Genomic DNA, 17121 nt, shown 5'->3' with positions numbered 1-17121 from the left:
GGAGAGACTGCCTGGTTGGCTCAGGAACTTAAAGTAAGGGTGGTGTGGGAGCGTAGGCAGATGCTCAAGAAGGAGCTGGCTGGGCATCATGTGGGGAGCCACAGGACAAAGCTCTGAGCATCATCTGTTCTGAGCTAAAGGAGACAAGACTTGGAGGAATGGGGGAGTAGAGTGAATCTGAAGAGAAAGGCTACAGAAATAGTCAGGGAAGCCAGGTCACTGCAGGGCCCCCTAAAGGGAAGATCAATATTTTCTGGCCAGGGAAGCAGCAGTTTCCCTGGCAGAGACTCAATAGCCCAGTTGTGTGTTCTTGAGAGCACGTGGCCCTTGCCAGGCCCAGTGTGCCAACATCCCTGCCTTGTCGCTGGCCTGGCACTGGGGGCCCTGGGCTCACTATTTGTTGTACTTGCTTCATGGCACAGCAAGTGGCTTTCTCTTCAATAAAGAAGGGTGGGTAAGTGGCATGCACCCCAATGCAGGCCTCAAAGGTTATCTGGGTCTAGACCAGTGCTTCTCAATTATTTTCTGTCATGCCACCCTAGAAGAAGAAAACATTTTTTGCACCCCCTACATGACTGTAAATAGTATCTTTATTAAAAATAACTTTAACCTGCAAAAATATATATATAAAATAATTTGAGCTAATTTTTTTTTTGGTTTTTTTTTTGGGGGGGGGCCACACCCGTTAGATGCTCAGGGGTTACTCCTGGCTACGTGCTCAGAAATTGCCCCTGGCTTGGGGGGACCATATGGGACACCGGGGGATCGAACTGTGGTCCTTTCCTTGGCTAGCGCTTGCAAGGCAGACACCTTACCTCTAGCGCCACCTCGCCGGCCCCTGAGCTGATTTTTTAATCAGAGGTGATGTCTGGATTAATGGCCACAATGAGCACGTTTTGCAATGCATAGCTTTTTTTTTTTGGGGGGGGGGCGCACCCCTGGCAGTGCTCAGGGGTTACTCCTGGCTGTCTGCTCAGAAATAGCTCCTGGCAGGCACGGGGTATTATATGGGACACCGGGATTCAAACCAACCACCTTTGGTCCTGGATCAGCTGCTTGCAAGGCAAACGCCACTGTGCTATCTCTCCGGGCCCTGCATAGCTTTTTGAAGCAGTTTGAAGCAGACACGGCAACTCTCAGCTCCAGAGACATAAACATGGGGCTTAGCTTGTTATGACAGTGTTTGCCGAGGTCAAACATGTCTCCCCCTTTATGGAACCCCACCATTTGAGAAGCACTGGTCTAGACTGATGCTTGTGTGGTTCCCTGAATGCTGAGATTCTTGGTGACCAAGGTGAGGAGTCCCAAGCATAAGATATATCTTCTTTGACAGGGCCAAAAGAGAGTCATCCCCTTGCCTGAGTGTGGGGTAGGCAGAGGCGAGTCACAGTTCAGCAGGTCAGGTATTGCCTTGCACATGTGGCTGATCCAGGTTTGATATTCAGCATCTCACATAGTCCCCCAAGCACATCTGGAGCAATTCTCGAGTGAAGATCCTGGCATATCCCCTAAGTAACACCTTGAGTGTGGCCCCAAACAAAACTAAAAAAGAGTAGTCCCCAAGGCCTTACTTGTGCAAGAAGCCTTTCTTGTTCTACCCAGAGACATGAGCAGGATCTGAAAGATCAAACAACTCTCCCGTCTTTCCATGTAGACACCTGTGCAGGGTCTGTGGAAGGTGTATGAAGGCTGAGATTCCGGAGTCTGAAGAATGTGAGCTCAGAAAAGGTTACTACTACCAGAGAGACTATTCTGTGCCTTGTCTATGAGCCTCAGCTTCTTCAGCTGGAATCTGGGGACCATGACAGTAATGCCATCAATGACTGAAGATCTGGTAAAGCTGAGTGGCCTGAGGTCAGCAGAGCTTTTGGCTCCGTGAACCCACAGCACTGCTAATGCTTTTGACAGACTGCATTCTTTTTGTTTTTGTTTGTTTGTTTGTTTGTTTGGAGCAACACTCAGCTGTGCTCAGGGGTTTCTCCTGGCTCTGTGCTCAGAAATCGCTCCTCACAAGCTCAGGGACGATATGGGATACCAGGGATTGAATCGGGTTGACCATATGCAAGGCAAATGCCCTACCCACTGTGCTATTGCTCTGGCCCTATGAGGACTTAGCTCTCTTGCTTTAAAAAAAATCTCAGGGCCTGGGGCCGGAGAGATAGCATGGAGGTAAGGTGTTTGCCTTTCATGCTGAAGGATGGTGGTTCAAATCCCAGCATCCCATATAGTCCCCTGTGCCTGCCAGGGGCGATTTCTGAGCATAGAGCCAGGAGGAACCCCTGAGCGCTGCCAGGTATGACTCAAAAACAAAAACAAAAACAAAACAAAAAAAAAATCTCGGGCTGGAGAGATAGCATGGAGGTAGGGCATTTGCCTTTCATGCAGAAGGATGATGGTTCGAATTTCAGCATCCCATATGGTCCTCCGAGCCTGCCAGGAGTGATTTCTGAGCATAGAGCCAGGAGTAACCCCTGAACACTGCCGGATGTGACCCCCCCCCCCCAAAAATCTCAGGGCCTATAGTCATAGTGTTTACTTGAATAATTGCTTTTTCTTTTTTTTGTTTGTTTTTGAGTCACACCAGGCGATGCTCAGGGGTTACCCCTGGCTCTGCGCTCAGAAATCACCCCTGGCAGGCTCAGGAGATCATATGGGATGCTGGGATTCAAACCACTGTCCATCCTTGGTTGGCCACATGCAAGGCAAACACCCTACCACTGTGCTATCTCTCTGACTCGTAATTGCTGTTTCTTGTTATTGGGACTTTATAAGACAACTACCTATATAGATGACTCTGAAGAGTTCTATGGAAGAAGCGTGGACTATAGCTTTGGCATTTGGGGACTTAGCAGTGCCCTCAGGACCCCCTCTGTCTGCCTGTCTTCCAGGGGTCTCAAACTCGAGGCCGGCCCTCCGTACAACATTTTGTGGCCCTGCCCTAGAGGAATCTTTTTTTGTTTTGTTTTGTTTTAGTTGTTTGGGTCACACCCTGCAATGTTCAAGGCTTACTACTGACTTTGCACTCAAGGATCACCCTGACTTTGCCTCCTGCGGCCCCCAGGTAAATTGAGTTTGAGACCCCTGCAAGTTAGACCCTTTGGTCCTAGCCTGGCTTCCCTGGAGGCCAAATACTAGCCCCCACAGTATCTCCAGCCAGGAAACTTATGGACTCCATGTACATGGTGGGCAGAAACCAGGTCTACAGCCTGCTGCTTGCCCATGGGTTTGAGGTTGGTACTTCTCACGATTTGGCTCTGCTCCAGCTGAATCAGAGACAGGCAGAGCCTTCACCCTGAGAAAAAATATAGGGGTGAGAGAAGGGAGATGGGTATTGGGTGCCCCCTCCCCCAGCAGTTATGGATTCCCTCTAATGCCAGTGCCTGGAGCACAGAAGGAGAGGGGGCGGGGTGCCAGCAGGGGTGGTGGGCAGGCTCTCCAGCTGCAGGTGGCACCTGGGCATTGCTATTCTCAGAAGTTATGTCACTGCCTGGCAATGTCAGGGGCTGCCTGGGGGGTTGAGGTGGGGGTGGAAAGGGAGGGCAGCTGCAAGTGTCGAAGAGGCTCCAGCCGGGTAAGAACTGGCAGAAAGCCACCTTCCGCCTTCACTGACATTTTTTGGGCCTTTCCCAAGAGCCTGTTAGCTGCCAGGTTCAGGGTGATGCCCACACCATGCCCGCAGACCCACACTCAGGCAGACAAGGCAGGTCACAGGATGCCAAGCTCAGGGAAGGAGGAGAGGTGCTTAGAGAGGTTGTGGGGTGTCTCTCCTTGTTCACTACTCATTTTCATTGAAGCATGGACTTAGGGACCAAGTACAAGAAACTGAATTTCAGGTGTGGGAAGCTTAAGCAAGGAAAAATTAAGTACTGATTGGGCAGGTTCCCACAAGTCAGCCCATGAGAGTACCAAACCTGTAGACTCCACAAATGTGTCCTGAGAACAGAGACAAGTACCTGTCTTCTCTGCCATTGGCTGGATGAACCCTCATGCAATGCAGGCTTCTGAGCGGAGAGAGGGCCATACAGCAGCAGCAGCAGCTCCTTCCCCCCACCCACAAAGGCTTTCATCTCCCCCTGGAAACAGGTCTCAGGGCTCTGGGGGAGCTCACCCATTTCCATGGTCTCTGCAGGTGGTGGGGAGAGTGCTGATGAGGGCGCATGGATGCATGACCATGCATGTGGTTAGCAGCAGGCTGACACCCCCCCCCACTCCACCATTGGTTGCACAGGCCCTGGCATGCAGGAAGTGTCCGTCCTGGCTCTGTGAGTGAGGGAGACATGCTTATATACACTGTGGGTGCACTGGGGGGGGGGGGGGGCTGCCGGAGATTGAAACATGGACTTAGGGACCAAGTACAATAAACTGAAATTCAGATGTGGGTAAACTTAAGCTGGGTGGGTGGGGCAGTAAAATTCCAATTAATTAGAAAATTAAGTGCTTCCAAAGTTGGCTAATGCCAGAAAATGAGGAAAAGTAGCCAGAACTCTCACAGTGAAGTTGCTGTGAATACTAAATTAAGAAATCTTGACTGAGAACAAAGACGTCTTTGCTGAGAACTGCTGTCCAAAACTTTAAAAACACCTACTGATATTTTGTGTGCATCAGTTCAGCAGATATTTATAAAGGCCCCATTCTGTCCTTAATGGCGGAGCTGCCAGGTGGCTATCATAGCAGATAGGAGAGGTCCGCATCTAGAACTCTGGCCACAAAGTGCCTGCCTAAAAAGTGGACATTGGGGCCAGAGAGATAGCATGGAGGTAAGGCGTTTGCCTTTCATACAGAAGGACGGTGATTCGAATCCCGGCATCCCATATGGTCCCCTGTGGCGATTTCTGAACATAGAGCCAGGAGGAACCTCTGAGCACTGCGGGTGTGACCCACCCCCACCCCAAATAGTCATAGGTGAATGGGTTGGTGTTGGAGCATTGTAGGCCTAAAAAAACCGATCATAAGTATCTTGGTTATTCAGTGATTAAACAAAAATTTTGAAACAGGGAGATCAGGTTTACTCTGTTTTCTAAGGGATTTTATACATTTTGAACAATAGATTAGTTTTTCACTTACATTTATCTGTGTCTGATCAGTTGTTTTTTTTTTACATCCAGAGATTTTTTTTTTATTGCAGTCTTTTACTTATTAATGTATTTAAGTAGTATCTCATTTTTTTGGTATAAAACCAATATTCTCTTTCTTAAGATAAAACACTGTACTTTATAGGACTACTCATATGTTCTATTTAAATTTTCTTGGTTCTTTTCACTCTAAATGAATGTTTCATTTGTAGGTTTTGAAAAATAAATCAATTAAAGATAAAAAGCGCCTGCCTGGGGCTTAAGCATAGTTTAGCAGGTAGAACACTTAACTTTCATGCAGCTGACCCAGGTTCAATCCCCAGAAAGTCATATGTAATTCTTTTTTTGTTGTTGTTTTTGTTTTTTTTTGTTTGTTTGTTTTTGGGCCACACCCGGCAGTGCTCAGGGGTCACTCCTGGCTGTCTGCTCAGAAATAGCTCCTGGCAGGCACAGGGGACCATATGGGACACCGGGATTCGAACCAACCACCTTTGGTCCTGGATCTGCTGCTTGCAAGGCAAACGCCACTGTGCTATCTCTCCCGGTCCCATATGTAATTCTTGAGCACAGAGCCAGGAATAATCTTTGAGCACCTCCAGGTGTGGCCCAAAAACCAAACCAAAACAAAACAAAAAAAAAAATGCCAGCCTGACCAACTGCAAGTCCCTGATGTGTGCCCAGCACAGTCCAAACAGTTCTGCTATCCATAGTGCCACAGTGAGTTTCTGCTATGCTGTACCAAGGAGTGTGACCCTCGCCACCAGCAAGCACAACTAAAGATTAATGGGTACCATGACCAAGTAGTACTATCTGCCCTGGGCATGTCTACGCACTTCCGAGCTCTCCCCAGTGAGCACATCTATAGTGTGTGCACCCCAACTAAGAGTATGAGCCCTGATGAGCACATGTCAAGCACCCCAACTAAAGGAGTGCAGGCCTTGGCGGGCACCATCATTAATGTGTGAGCACTAGCATCAAGCATGTGTGCAGCCCTGTCATTATATCAAAAGCAACAAGAAAGAGAAGAGAAAGGAAATAAAAAATATTGACACACAAAAATATAGATAAGGGGTCAGAATGTTGATACAGTAGGCAAGGTGTTTGCCTTGCCTGAGGTACCCCATATAGTCCCCCATGCTCATCAAGAGTGATTCCTAAGCACAGGGTCCCAAGTGAGCCCCAGCACAACTGGGTGTGGCTCCCACACACAAAAAACGTAGGGTAATTATTTTTTTAAATAATATCTTTAGGGCCCGGAGAGATAGCACAGCGGCGTTTGCCTTGCAAGCAGCCGATCCAGGACCAAAGGTGGTTGGTTCGAATCCCGGTGTCCCATATGGTCCCCCGTGCCTGCCAGGAGCTATTTCTGAGCAGACAGCCAAGAGTAACCCCTGAGCACCACCGGGTGTGGCCCAAAAAAACAAACAAACAAAAAAAAATCTTTAAGCACCATGATTACAAACATGTTTGTAGTTGAGTTTCAGTCATAAAAATTAGGTTAATTAGGGGCCGGAGAGATAGCATGGAGGTAGGGTGTTTGCTTTGCATGCAGAAAGATGGTGGTTCAAATCCCAGCATCCCATATGGTCCCCTGAGCCTTCCAGGAGTGGTTTCTGAGCGTAGAGCCAGGAGTAACCCCTGAGCGCTGCCAGGTGTGATCCAACCCCCCCCCCCCAAATTAGGTTAATTGAAAGTTCCTACCTTGCAAACATGAGACTGTGAGTTCAATCTTTGGTGCCACTTACATGTGTGATCCCAGTGCCACAATTGACTGTGATCTCCAGAGCACACCCCTGTGTGTGTATGTATATTTGTGTGTGCACACCACAACTACATGAGTGAAATCCCTTGGTTGAGCATGTGAGCACCACAGTCAGAGTATTATGACCCGAGTCATCACAACACCACAACAAAGGGAGGGGAAGAGGAAACACAACCAAAGTTTATACTTCTTGCCCTCTAGGAGCTCTTTTTGTAGAGGATAATATACCATTAAATAAAATCACCGATCACATAAACCTATAATCACACAGTGGAGAGAATGGCTTGAAAAGGTTAGAGCATTCTAGGATGGGGTAAGAGTAGGGTGGGCCTTAATTAAAGGTTGTGGTCAGAACAGGCTTCTCAAGGGAGAAACATTTCAGATAGGCGAATGGTGAGATACTAATGGTTAGTATTAGACTCAGAGCAGTAGGAGAGGCGACAAAAGGCAGCAGGAGCCAGGGAGTTCGACAGTTTCTCCAGCGATCAGGCAGTGGCCATCCAGCAAGAGCAATCCCGCTGGCACCTGGGTGGCAGCAGCATTCTCCATGCCTATCACAGCACTTCAGTTCCAGGCTTCTTATAACCCTGAGCCATCCTACAGTTGTTACAAGGGGTAGGCTTCTTGGGGCCAGAGCTATAGCTTAGTGGATAGGGAGTTTGCCTCGCACATGGCCAACCAGGTTCGATTTCCAGCATCCCATAAGGTATCCCCCACCCCCAGCCTGTCAGGAGCAATTTCTGAGCACCTAGCCAGGAGTAACACCTGAGTAGAACTAGGTTTGCCCCCCCCCCAAAGCGGGTGGGCTTCTGTCTGGTAACTGACATCTTTACCTTTAAAGTAACAGGAGCACTCTTATGGCTGACCAGGAACCGTAAGTGTCTCCATTTCCTTATAGAGACCTAGAAAAGAGTAGACACTGCCAGATGGCAAAGGGGATAGGCATTCAAGACACCTGGAAGAGTGTGTGAGAAGGCCCTGGAACAATATAGAGCTTGGCTTATTGGGTTAATGACTGAAGACCAGTAGGATTGGAATTCAGTGGGCCACAGGAGGCTGTGGGAAATGAAGGGGCTGCAGGGGACACACCATATGGGACTTTTAGGCCAGATACAGAGTTTTGTTTTTATCTTGTTTTAAGGGACCTGCTCTAAGCAGGAGAATTAGTGAATAAATAAACATGTTCCCATTGGAGTAGAGAACGAACTGGTGGGGGCTGAGTGGAAGAGGGAAAATGAATTAGGAAATGGTTATGGTTAGGAAGGAAATAATAAGGGCTGGACAGAAGGACCCTAGGACAGATGTGGAAAAAGATGGTTACTATGAAACCCAAGATGTGGGTATGAAGCAGATATGGCTATGAGAGAGGAACCCACTGGTGCCAAAGAGCCACACAGAGGAAGGACTGACTGGTCAGGGACTGGACATTTGAGTGACACAGAAGGATGGGGAGCACTTAGGATGACTGGTCCTAGTGGGATAGATGGGAGTGTGGGAGAAAGGTGAGAAGGACCTCAGGGATGTGAGAAGTTGGGGTTCGAATGGATATTTCGCAGTGCTAAGTTTTAATACCAAAAAGCTGGAAACAACCCAAACACTCAACTAGTTAATCTGCAAGTAACACAGTTTGTATCTCTCTGCTGCATGGGGCTATGTGCAGCCCATTACATGGGTTATTTTTCAAGTCCCTTTCAATATGAGCTATTTTAGATACCTTTGGGGAAAAGCCCCTCAAAACATACTCATCTTGCTCTCCACTCAGTGGTTAAACCCCTTGGCTGAGGTTCCCCACTTTGCAGTTCATTCCAATTCTCTTCAAGGAAAGTGCTCCAACTGGGTGGCAGCCATGATTGATCTCACCCTCTGCATTGATTGATTTCATACATCTCATTCTCTGCAGGGTTGCGGGGGTGTTCTTGTGACTGAAACACAGAATTTGCTGGTTTGTTTTGCACCACCCTTCACCTCAGGTTTACTCATAGACACCAAGGTGGCAGTTTTTCATATTTAAGGGACAATCCTGACAGTGCTAAGGGGTTCATAAGGGTACCCCAGGCATACATTGCTGGGGGCATGTAGCAGACCAGAGATAGAAGGCTAGGCATATACTCTGCCACTTGAGCCACATAACTAGGCCAGATAGATCATATTTACGGTGCTTTCACAAACTTAAAAATGTTCTAATATTCCAAATCACAGTGCCTAAAAGGAAAAAAAAGGGATGGAGGGAGAGAGAGAAAGAGAGAGTGAGAAGAGAAGAAGAAATATGTCTTGCCACAATGGCAGGTAGGGGAGAGGGCAAGGGGGAGGGCAAGAGGGAAACTGGAGACATTGATTGTGGGAAATGTGCACTGATGAAGGTTATTGTACATTGTATAATTGAAAATCATGAGAAACTTTGTAACTATGTTTCTCATGGTGACTGAATTAAAAATTAATAAAAAAAAATGGGGCTAAAGAGATAGCACAGTAGTAGGGAGTTTGCCTTGCAAGCGGCCAACCCAGGACCAATGGTGGTTTGGATCCTGGTATCCCATATGGTCCCCCATGCTGCCAGGAACGATTTCTGAGCAGAGAGCAAGGAGTAACCGTTAAGCACTGCTGGGTGTGGCCAAAAACAAGGCAAAAAATTAAAGTTATAAAAAATTAATTTTGGTTTGGGGCAAGACCTGGCAGCACTCAGAGCTTACTGGGATCACTTCTGATAAACTCAAGGGACTATCTGGAGTCCTGTGGACCAAAACCAGGATAGCTGCGATCAAAGTAAATGCCCTTCCAACTGTACTATCACACTGGCCCCTTAAACTTTTTTTTAAAACAATAAAGTACAAGTAGAACAGAAGTGCACCAGCCCTCAGCCCCTACTCAGCGAGTGCACCCTCCACCCCCAGAGTCACTGGCTCAGGAAAGAATTGCAGCTGTAAGGCCTCTTCCTGTACCATAATTAGTTTCACCTTATATTAGTTTCATCTTACCTGACACTATCTGACTCACATTTGTACATTGTAAGCAATGTATAGAAGTAGAGCATCATTATTTCCTCCTTGTAGACAAAGGGGAATTTGAGGGTCTCTCAGACAACAATATAAAAGGGGTTAAAATTATCTTATTGGGGGGGGAGGAACTATATGGGATTCCAAAGATCAAACCTGAGTCAGAGTCAACCACATGCAAACCAAGCACCCTAAAACCACGTTTTAAAACATGTGGGAAACAGTTGGTTTTGAAGCCTCCTCTTAGGTTTCTGTGCAGTCAGTTGCTTTCATTAATTGGTTTGGTTTGGGGCCACACCCAGCAGTGGTTTACTTTGGGGGCCACACCCAACAGTCCTCCTGGTGAGGTGCTCGAAGTTTATGCATTTGGTGGTGTTGAGAGATCTGAAGTGCTAGGGTCAGAGCCCAGGCCCCCTGGATGCAATGCATGAGTCACCTGTCTTCTCAGTCCTGTAATATTTGTGTTTATATAAGAGACCTCGTGGGTAAAAGGAACAGATCAAGGGTCAGCTTGACAGTGGTGACTGGTGTTAGGACACGATTGCACAAAATAAGCCACTGGGGCCAGAGGAATGATATAGGGTCTAGGGCATATGTCCTGCATGTAGTTGACCTCAGTTGATAAGTGATCGCATATGAGTACCCCAGCAGACTCTCCCTCGAGGGGGGGGACTCTGGCCTCCTGAGCACTGCTTATGGAGAACCCCCCCTCCTGCCTAAAAGAAGGATACCACTAAGTGAAAATTCAGGATACTCACTTTCTGCAGGCCAGTACCTGTGGGACAGATTTTGAGATGAAGCCCCCCAGCACAGGCCCTGCTCTGAAGGACTGTGTGTGTGAGCTGGTTTGGCTTCTCCATCCTGTGCTCTCTTCAGTTCAAGAGAATGAAATGGCTCCTGGCTGACTGGGCTTAGCCCAGACCCCAGAGTGTTTTTTGTGGGGGTGGGTGGGTGGGTAGGAGGAGCCTCCCCAAATGCCTCTGGCTCTGGTGGTGCTTGCTGCTGCCTCCCCTCTTGCTTCCTGCCACACTTTTGGGCATACCCCATTAACCCTTGGTGAGTGGGTGCCTCACACCTGTCCTTCCTTCTCATAGGTGGAAAAACTTGTGAAATATCTGGACCCCAACGACCTGGGGAGAATCAACTTCAAGGACTTTTGCAGAGGGGTGTTCGCCATGAAAGGTGAGGCTTTCTGGGGTGTCTTTGAGGTGGGAGGTGAAGGGCTAGTGTCAGATGGAATACCTGTCTGCAAGGCTCCCAGGAGTCCCAAAAGATCCCTGAAAGTGGGTTCTAACTCCTCACAAGGGGCTCAGGGCTATGGTTTTAGACTCCCTCTACCCCATCTGGGGAGAAGTTGTGAGGGGGTCTCTGCACCTCAGCCCTTAAGTCCCACACTTCCCCCGGCTGTTCTGGGTTCCTCAGGACTGAAGGGCTCCCTCTTCACCTTCCCTCTCCCCTTTCATCTTCTAAAGGTGGTCATAAAAGGTCACAGATGGTCACAGGTAGTCACCTCTTCTGTATGTGACTAAGAGTTTCCCAGGACTTGTGCTTTAAAATCAGGACAGCTCTGGGCTAACCTGGACAAACAGTCTTCAAGGGAGCAATAAAATCCTTCTCAGTAGGACTGATTGTTGTTACTTGGAAACTGTTTGATTGGGAAAGGAGCTAATAAGTGAGGGTGGCAGCTAGGTGGACTCACTGAACCTCCAGACCCTCATTGAGCAGATAAGCAAGTTTATTTGTGATGGAAGCCCCGCTTGCTAATCTTTGTGGGTCTGGCCAGGACGAATCCTTCTCTGTGGGGACCGTCCCAGAAGCTTCACAAGCAGGGAGAGGGGAGGAAGGCCAGCTAAGATTGGGATTTTGAGTGGAACTATTAGGCTCACGAGGGCCACTGTGTAGCTAGCTATACCTCAGCTTTTTGCATATTTTTTATTTCTTGATACATAGGATTTGGGGGCATTTTCTCGAGGATGGAGAGGAATTCTAGTGATGTAACAGTCAGTGAGGGGGACACAGAAGAAGTAAGGTTCCAAGACCTGGTTCAACTTCTCAACCTGGAGGATGCAGCCAGACCTCAGAATCCTTAGCCTATCCCCTTAGAGACTAAGGCTGCCCACTGTCACACATTGCCTCTTACCCCAAGGTCTTGATTCATCAGTGACCCAAGGCATCATTCCAGTCTCTGGCTGTCATCTTCACTGTCTATCTATCTGTTGCAGGCTGTGAGGAACTGCTGAAGGATGTGCTGTCCGTGGAGAGCACAGGGCCACTGTCCTGCATGCCAGAGATCTCTGACTGTGGGGAGCAGGTAAGAGGCTCGCCTGAGCTTGTGCTCGGTCCAAGAAGTTTGCTTTTGCAGGCCTAGCATTGTGATCTTTTGGTGAGCCAAGGCTCACCCAAGATCAGCATCTCTTTGTTGGAGAGGATTCTCCCATCACTGGGTAGCACAGACCTGGGCTATTAGGATTGTGGGGCATAAGCTGTGGAGATAGAGAAAGTAGCCTCACCCTACCTACCGTTGTGCCTTTTCTCACTGGGGATCCAGAGATGGGATCGGAGGTAGCAGGGCCATCTCCAGACATATGGGTGCACAAGGATTGGAGCTTGTGGTCTTTTAGCTATACTGAGCTATCTTTTGGGCCCTGCTTTACAGATTTTTAACCCAGTCTAGAGTCCCTCTGGACCCTTAGCAAATGGGCTTATAGTTGAAGCCCTGGTTTTCTGAGGCTGGGGGTCCAGCCCCATATAGGACTAGGTCCTCCCTTATCATCACATTGGCCTGAAAGCAGGAGTGTCTTAAAGGCTCCTTATGAAGAGAACAGGCTTTCTTCTCTGAAGCCTGAGGGTTGAGGAGTGCCTACTAATTTGTTATAAAATCCCCACTGTTTCCCTCAATACTGCAGAAGAGTCTTCCAGAGAAGCAGTCCAGAAGGGCTATCTCTGAGGTTCCTCTCTAGGCTGACCTGAAACTGGAGGATTATCTAGGCTTTCCTAGTTCCCAACCACCTTCTCCACCTCTAGTATGCCTCATCTGGACCCAAAAGACTGAAATAGTTTCTATAGCCAAAGGAGATCACTTGGGTCAATGACCCACCTGTTGGTTCTCATGGGATGGAGAAGGGGTGGGGGCAGGTGAGAGAGTTCATGGTATATGGTGTGACATTTGGCAGAGAACAAAGCCAGGCAACAGGGAGAGGGGTGTGTGCTTCCAGGGCAGGGATCAGGTAGCTGGACCACAGGTTGCTGCACCCAAACTGTGGTGACAAGAGAGGAGAGCAGGGTTCCAGGCATACCCGGACAGGCCCAGCAGCTTTGGGGTCTAACTAGTAGGATCAGCACTAGGGCAGAGGACCCCAAATGTGGGGAATGTCCCAGAATTCTTTGAAGTGGACCCTTTATGAGCCACTGAAAAGGAAACAGGCCAAGGAGGTAGCTCTGGACCTCTCAGGCCCTGTGAGCACAGCCCCTCCTGCAAGAAACTGCTCCCACACCTCCTGCTCCAGACCTTTCTTTGTGTTCTGAACCTGGGAAAAGGCTGCAAAATAGTAGTGGAGCCAGGCTATAGTGGATGCTCTCCCTGCCTTCCCTTACCCTGGAGGTGACAGCAGAAAGGAGGTGACTGTGCTCTCAGCAGGACAATGCACATCCTTTATCTGCTCAGGGAGCTTGGCATGCCTGGAAGTTTCCTTCTCTTGGTTGTCAGCACTCTGCTCTCCCATGCTCCCACCCCATCCCCCCAGAGCCTGGCCCTCTGTGGGGGCTTGGTGGTCAGAGCCCAGAGATGGGTCATCAGCACAGGACACACTGTAGCCAGATGCGAGGGTGTCAGGCAGGCACCTGTGTCTGTGGTGTGGATGAATCCCCTGGCTCAAACCCCTGTGGCATGCAGCTCTCTGTGCTGCCTGTCAGAGAGGTCTGGCTAAATCACGAAAGGGGCATGGCCCAACTCCATGGGTTTGGGCAACCAGACTGGGCAACCAGGTTTTCCATGCCCTGCTGTGTCCCAACTGTCCCCTAGAGGTCAGTCTGAGACCAGCTGCTCCTGAGGAAAGCCAGTGCTGTGGTTTCTGGGGGTACTGATCAGAGGAAACTGAGCCATGGTTGGAGGGCTGCAGATAACGGGGTGGGGAAGGGGGCCAGTGCCTCCGGATGGGATATGTTTTATGCCTTAGCAGCTTTTGGGATCGGATCGTGAGTGAAGCACTTCATTGTCAGTTGGTGGATTCATGGCATATCCTGGCACTCCTCTTCCTGTTCTCTGAACCCCACTATTGGGTTCTTCCAGCAGCATATGGAGCTGCGGCAGGGAGGAAGCCTGGGCTGACTGTTAAGACTTCCAGGATGAGACCAGAACTGGGGCTCCTCAGCAGAGCACTTGCCTCACATGTGCAAGATTCTTGGCCCAGCCTACAACATTACAGACAAGAAATCCAAGTAAAGGGGCCAGAGTAGTGGCGCAAGCAGTAAGGCATCTGCATTGCTCACACTAGCCTAGGGCGGACTGAGGTTCAATTCTGCCCATCCCCGCATCCCATATGGTCCCTCAAGCCACAATTTCTGAGTGCATAGCCAGGAGTAACCCCTGAGCATCACCGGGTATGGCTCAAAAACAAAAAAAGAAAAAAAAAATCAAAGTAGGACCGGAGAGATAGCACAGCAGCATTTGCCTTACAAGCAGCCGACCAGGACCTAAGGTGGTTGGTTCGAATCCCGGCGTCCCACATGGTCCCCCATGCCTGCCAGGAACTATTTCTGAGCAGATAGCCAGGAGTAACCCCTGAGCACCGCTGGGTGTGGCCCAAAAACCAAAAAAAAAAAAAAAAAAAGAATGAAAGAAAGAAAGAAAGAAAAAGAAATCAAAATAAAGGCATGAAATCTTGCAGAGTCCTCCAGGCAGGTGACTTTTGTGCTGGACAGCATCTATGGCCCCCCACCCTCGGGGCCTGCACCCTGTCCCAGTTTTCCCTCTATCTAGGAATGCTGGTAATGCTGAGTGCTGAGTGGGCTTCCCTAGGCAGGGAGGAGTGAGTGGATCATGGGGTATAGAGGGCCCCCTGTATCCATGGTTGCAGGTCTAACCATTTCAGTAGCTGCCCGTGGCCCCTTTGGCTTGTACAGCCCCAATCCACAGGGACCATAAACAGGTGAGGAGAGCCCTACCTCCACCTCAAAGCCAAGGAGTGTTGCAAGATGAGGCTGACCCCATCAGCAAGCCCTGTGCTGCTGGGGGCCTCCACAGGGGTTGATGACTCAGGATCCTGAAAGTGTAGTTGAGCTGCCAGCACTGAGGTTTGTCACCAGTGTCACCCTCCCAGCTAGTTACCTTGCTGCCCTGCCCAGCTCAGCCTTGGGCCTCCAGGGCCACTCACTCCCCTGCTCCCTCTCACTACTGCCAGCGTCCTGACCCCTGACCATCCCTGCTGCAGCCACATCTGACTATAGAGCTGCATGTTTGTGTCACCCCCTTTTTGTCCTAACTCTTCATTAGTCCTAACCCTTCCTCCAGCTCAGAGTTCACCTCAGCACATCTGACAGCCTGAATTAGAGGATGCCCTCCTGCTTCTCATTTCCTAAAAAGTTGGTTGCTTCCAAAACTTTGCCCAAGTCTGGTTTTTCTCCTAGAATGTCCTCTCACCCACTGGCTGTCCTCAGGCTAACTTCTGCTACTCGCTTAAGACTTAGAGACTTGCATAGGGACCAACCACCTTCTCTAGGAAGCCTCCTCTGGCTTTGCTCTGCCTCAGCCTGAAGGAGGACTTGCTTTGATCTTCCTTGGGGCCCTCTACCTGTGCTGTCTTGACTTGACTCTCCAAGAAGACTCCACGTTCCCTGTGTTAGCTGAACTACTCTTCACACCAGCACAACATCCTTGCCCATACTTCACAGAGTATGTCTTGGTTTCTGAGAGCAGAAGTCTAGAAATGGGCTGTATCACCAGCTATGCCATTTTATTTTGTTTGTTTTGGAAGAGAGTAGGGCCACACCTGGCAGTGCTCAAGGGACCATAGGAAGCACCAGAGGGCCTTTCAAGACAAACAAGACACACCTTAACCCTGTTTGATTAACCCTGCTTTATCTATTCATCCCTACCGCTTACATTTTGTAAACTGGGTTAAGACACTGGGTTGTCTCTTCTCTACTTTAAGACCATGTACATATTCTTCTTTATTTTAAAACATATTTAGAGCAAAATGTATTAAGATTAACTTTCTCCACGGAAATTATTTTTATTTTTTGTAGGGATAATATCTGGTATGATGTTTTTCTATATATTATCAAGCTCCAATTACTGAAGAGTCCCTCTTACCCCCTCCTTTGAAGTTTCCCCCTCTTTATTAGATGCTAAACTTCCTTATATATGTGGATTTTTTTTATGAATTCCTGTATGATTTGTTGATCCACTTTTTACTAAGTTTGTTATATTGCCCTCAAAGATGATTCAATTACTTTTGCTTTTGATATTTTTGTTTTTGAGCCATGCATATTGGCTGTCAGGGTTCACTTCTAGCAGTACTCAGGGGACCCTATAGGCTGCTGGGGATAGAGCCCTATTCTACCATGTGCAAGGCAAGCACCTTACCCATTGTACTACCGTTCCAACCTCCTGTTTTTATATTTTTATTTATTTATTTATTTATTTTGTGGTTTTTGGGTCACACCTGGCAGTGCTCAGGGGTTATTCCTGGCTCCAGGCTCAGAAATTGCTCCTGGCAGGCACGGGGGGGGGGGGGGGGGGGAGCATATGAGACACCGGGTTTCGAACCGATGACCTGCATGAAAGGCAAATGCCTTACCTCCATGCTATCTCTCCGGCTCCCTGTTTTTATATTTGATAAATAAAAATTTTCCCATTGCTGTTTTTTTTTTTTTTTTTTTTGGTTTTTGGGCCACACCCGTTTGACGCTCAGGGGTTACTCCTGGCTATGTGCTCAGAAATCGCCCCTGGCTTGGGGGGACCATATGGGACGCCGGGGGATCGAACCGCGGTCCTTCCTTGGCTAGCGCTTGCAAGGCAGACACCTTACCTCCAGCGCCACCTACCCGGCCCCTCCCATTGCTGTTTTTAAAAGAAATAAAATGCTTATTCTGCAACTTCTATTAAAATAATTAAGAATCTTTAAAAATAGGAGTGGCATACATAATTCAGAATAACATTTTTTGTTTGCTTGTTTTGTGCTCCTGACTTTGGGGTCACACCCCACAGCACTCAGGGGTCACTCCTAGCTCTGCGATCAGAAATCACTCCTCCCAGGGCTCATGTCAGAGTGACTGGTGAGGGGCCATCAAGGAT

At 48.6% G+C, this 17121-nt stretch overlaps 1 protein-coding gene across 1 annotated transcript in view; it reads left to right on the top strand.

Annotated features, from left to right (window-relative positions):
• The window catches only part of RAB11FIP4 (RAB11 family interacting protein 4), a 115847-nt gene that overhangs the window by 32708 nt on the left and 66018 nt on the right, over positions 1-17121 (top strand). The window contains exons 2-3 of the mRNA XM_049771631.1: positions 10922-11009; positions 12050-12138. Coding sequence (XP_049627588.1) covers positions 10922-11009; positions 12050-12138 — 177 coding nt within the window. The remainder of the gene's footprint in view (positions 1-10921; positions 11010-12049; positions 12139-17121) is intronic.

This window comes from Suncus etruscus, chromosome 1 (assembly GCF_024139225.1).
Source record: "Suncus etruscus isolate mSunEtr1 chromosome 1, mSunEtr1.pri.cur, whole genome shotgun sequence".
In the NCBI taxonomy this organism is placed as follows: Eukaryota; Metazoa; Chordata; class Mammalia; order Eulipotyphla; family Soricidae; genus Suncus; species Suncus etruscus.
Note: the sequence above shows the minus strand (reverse complement) of the source record. Positions and strands in the feature narration are given on the sequence as shown.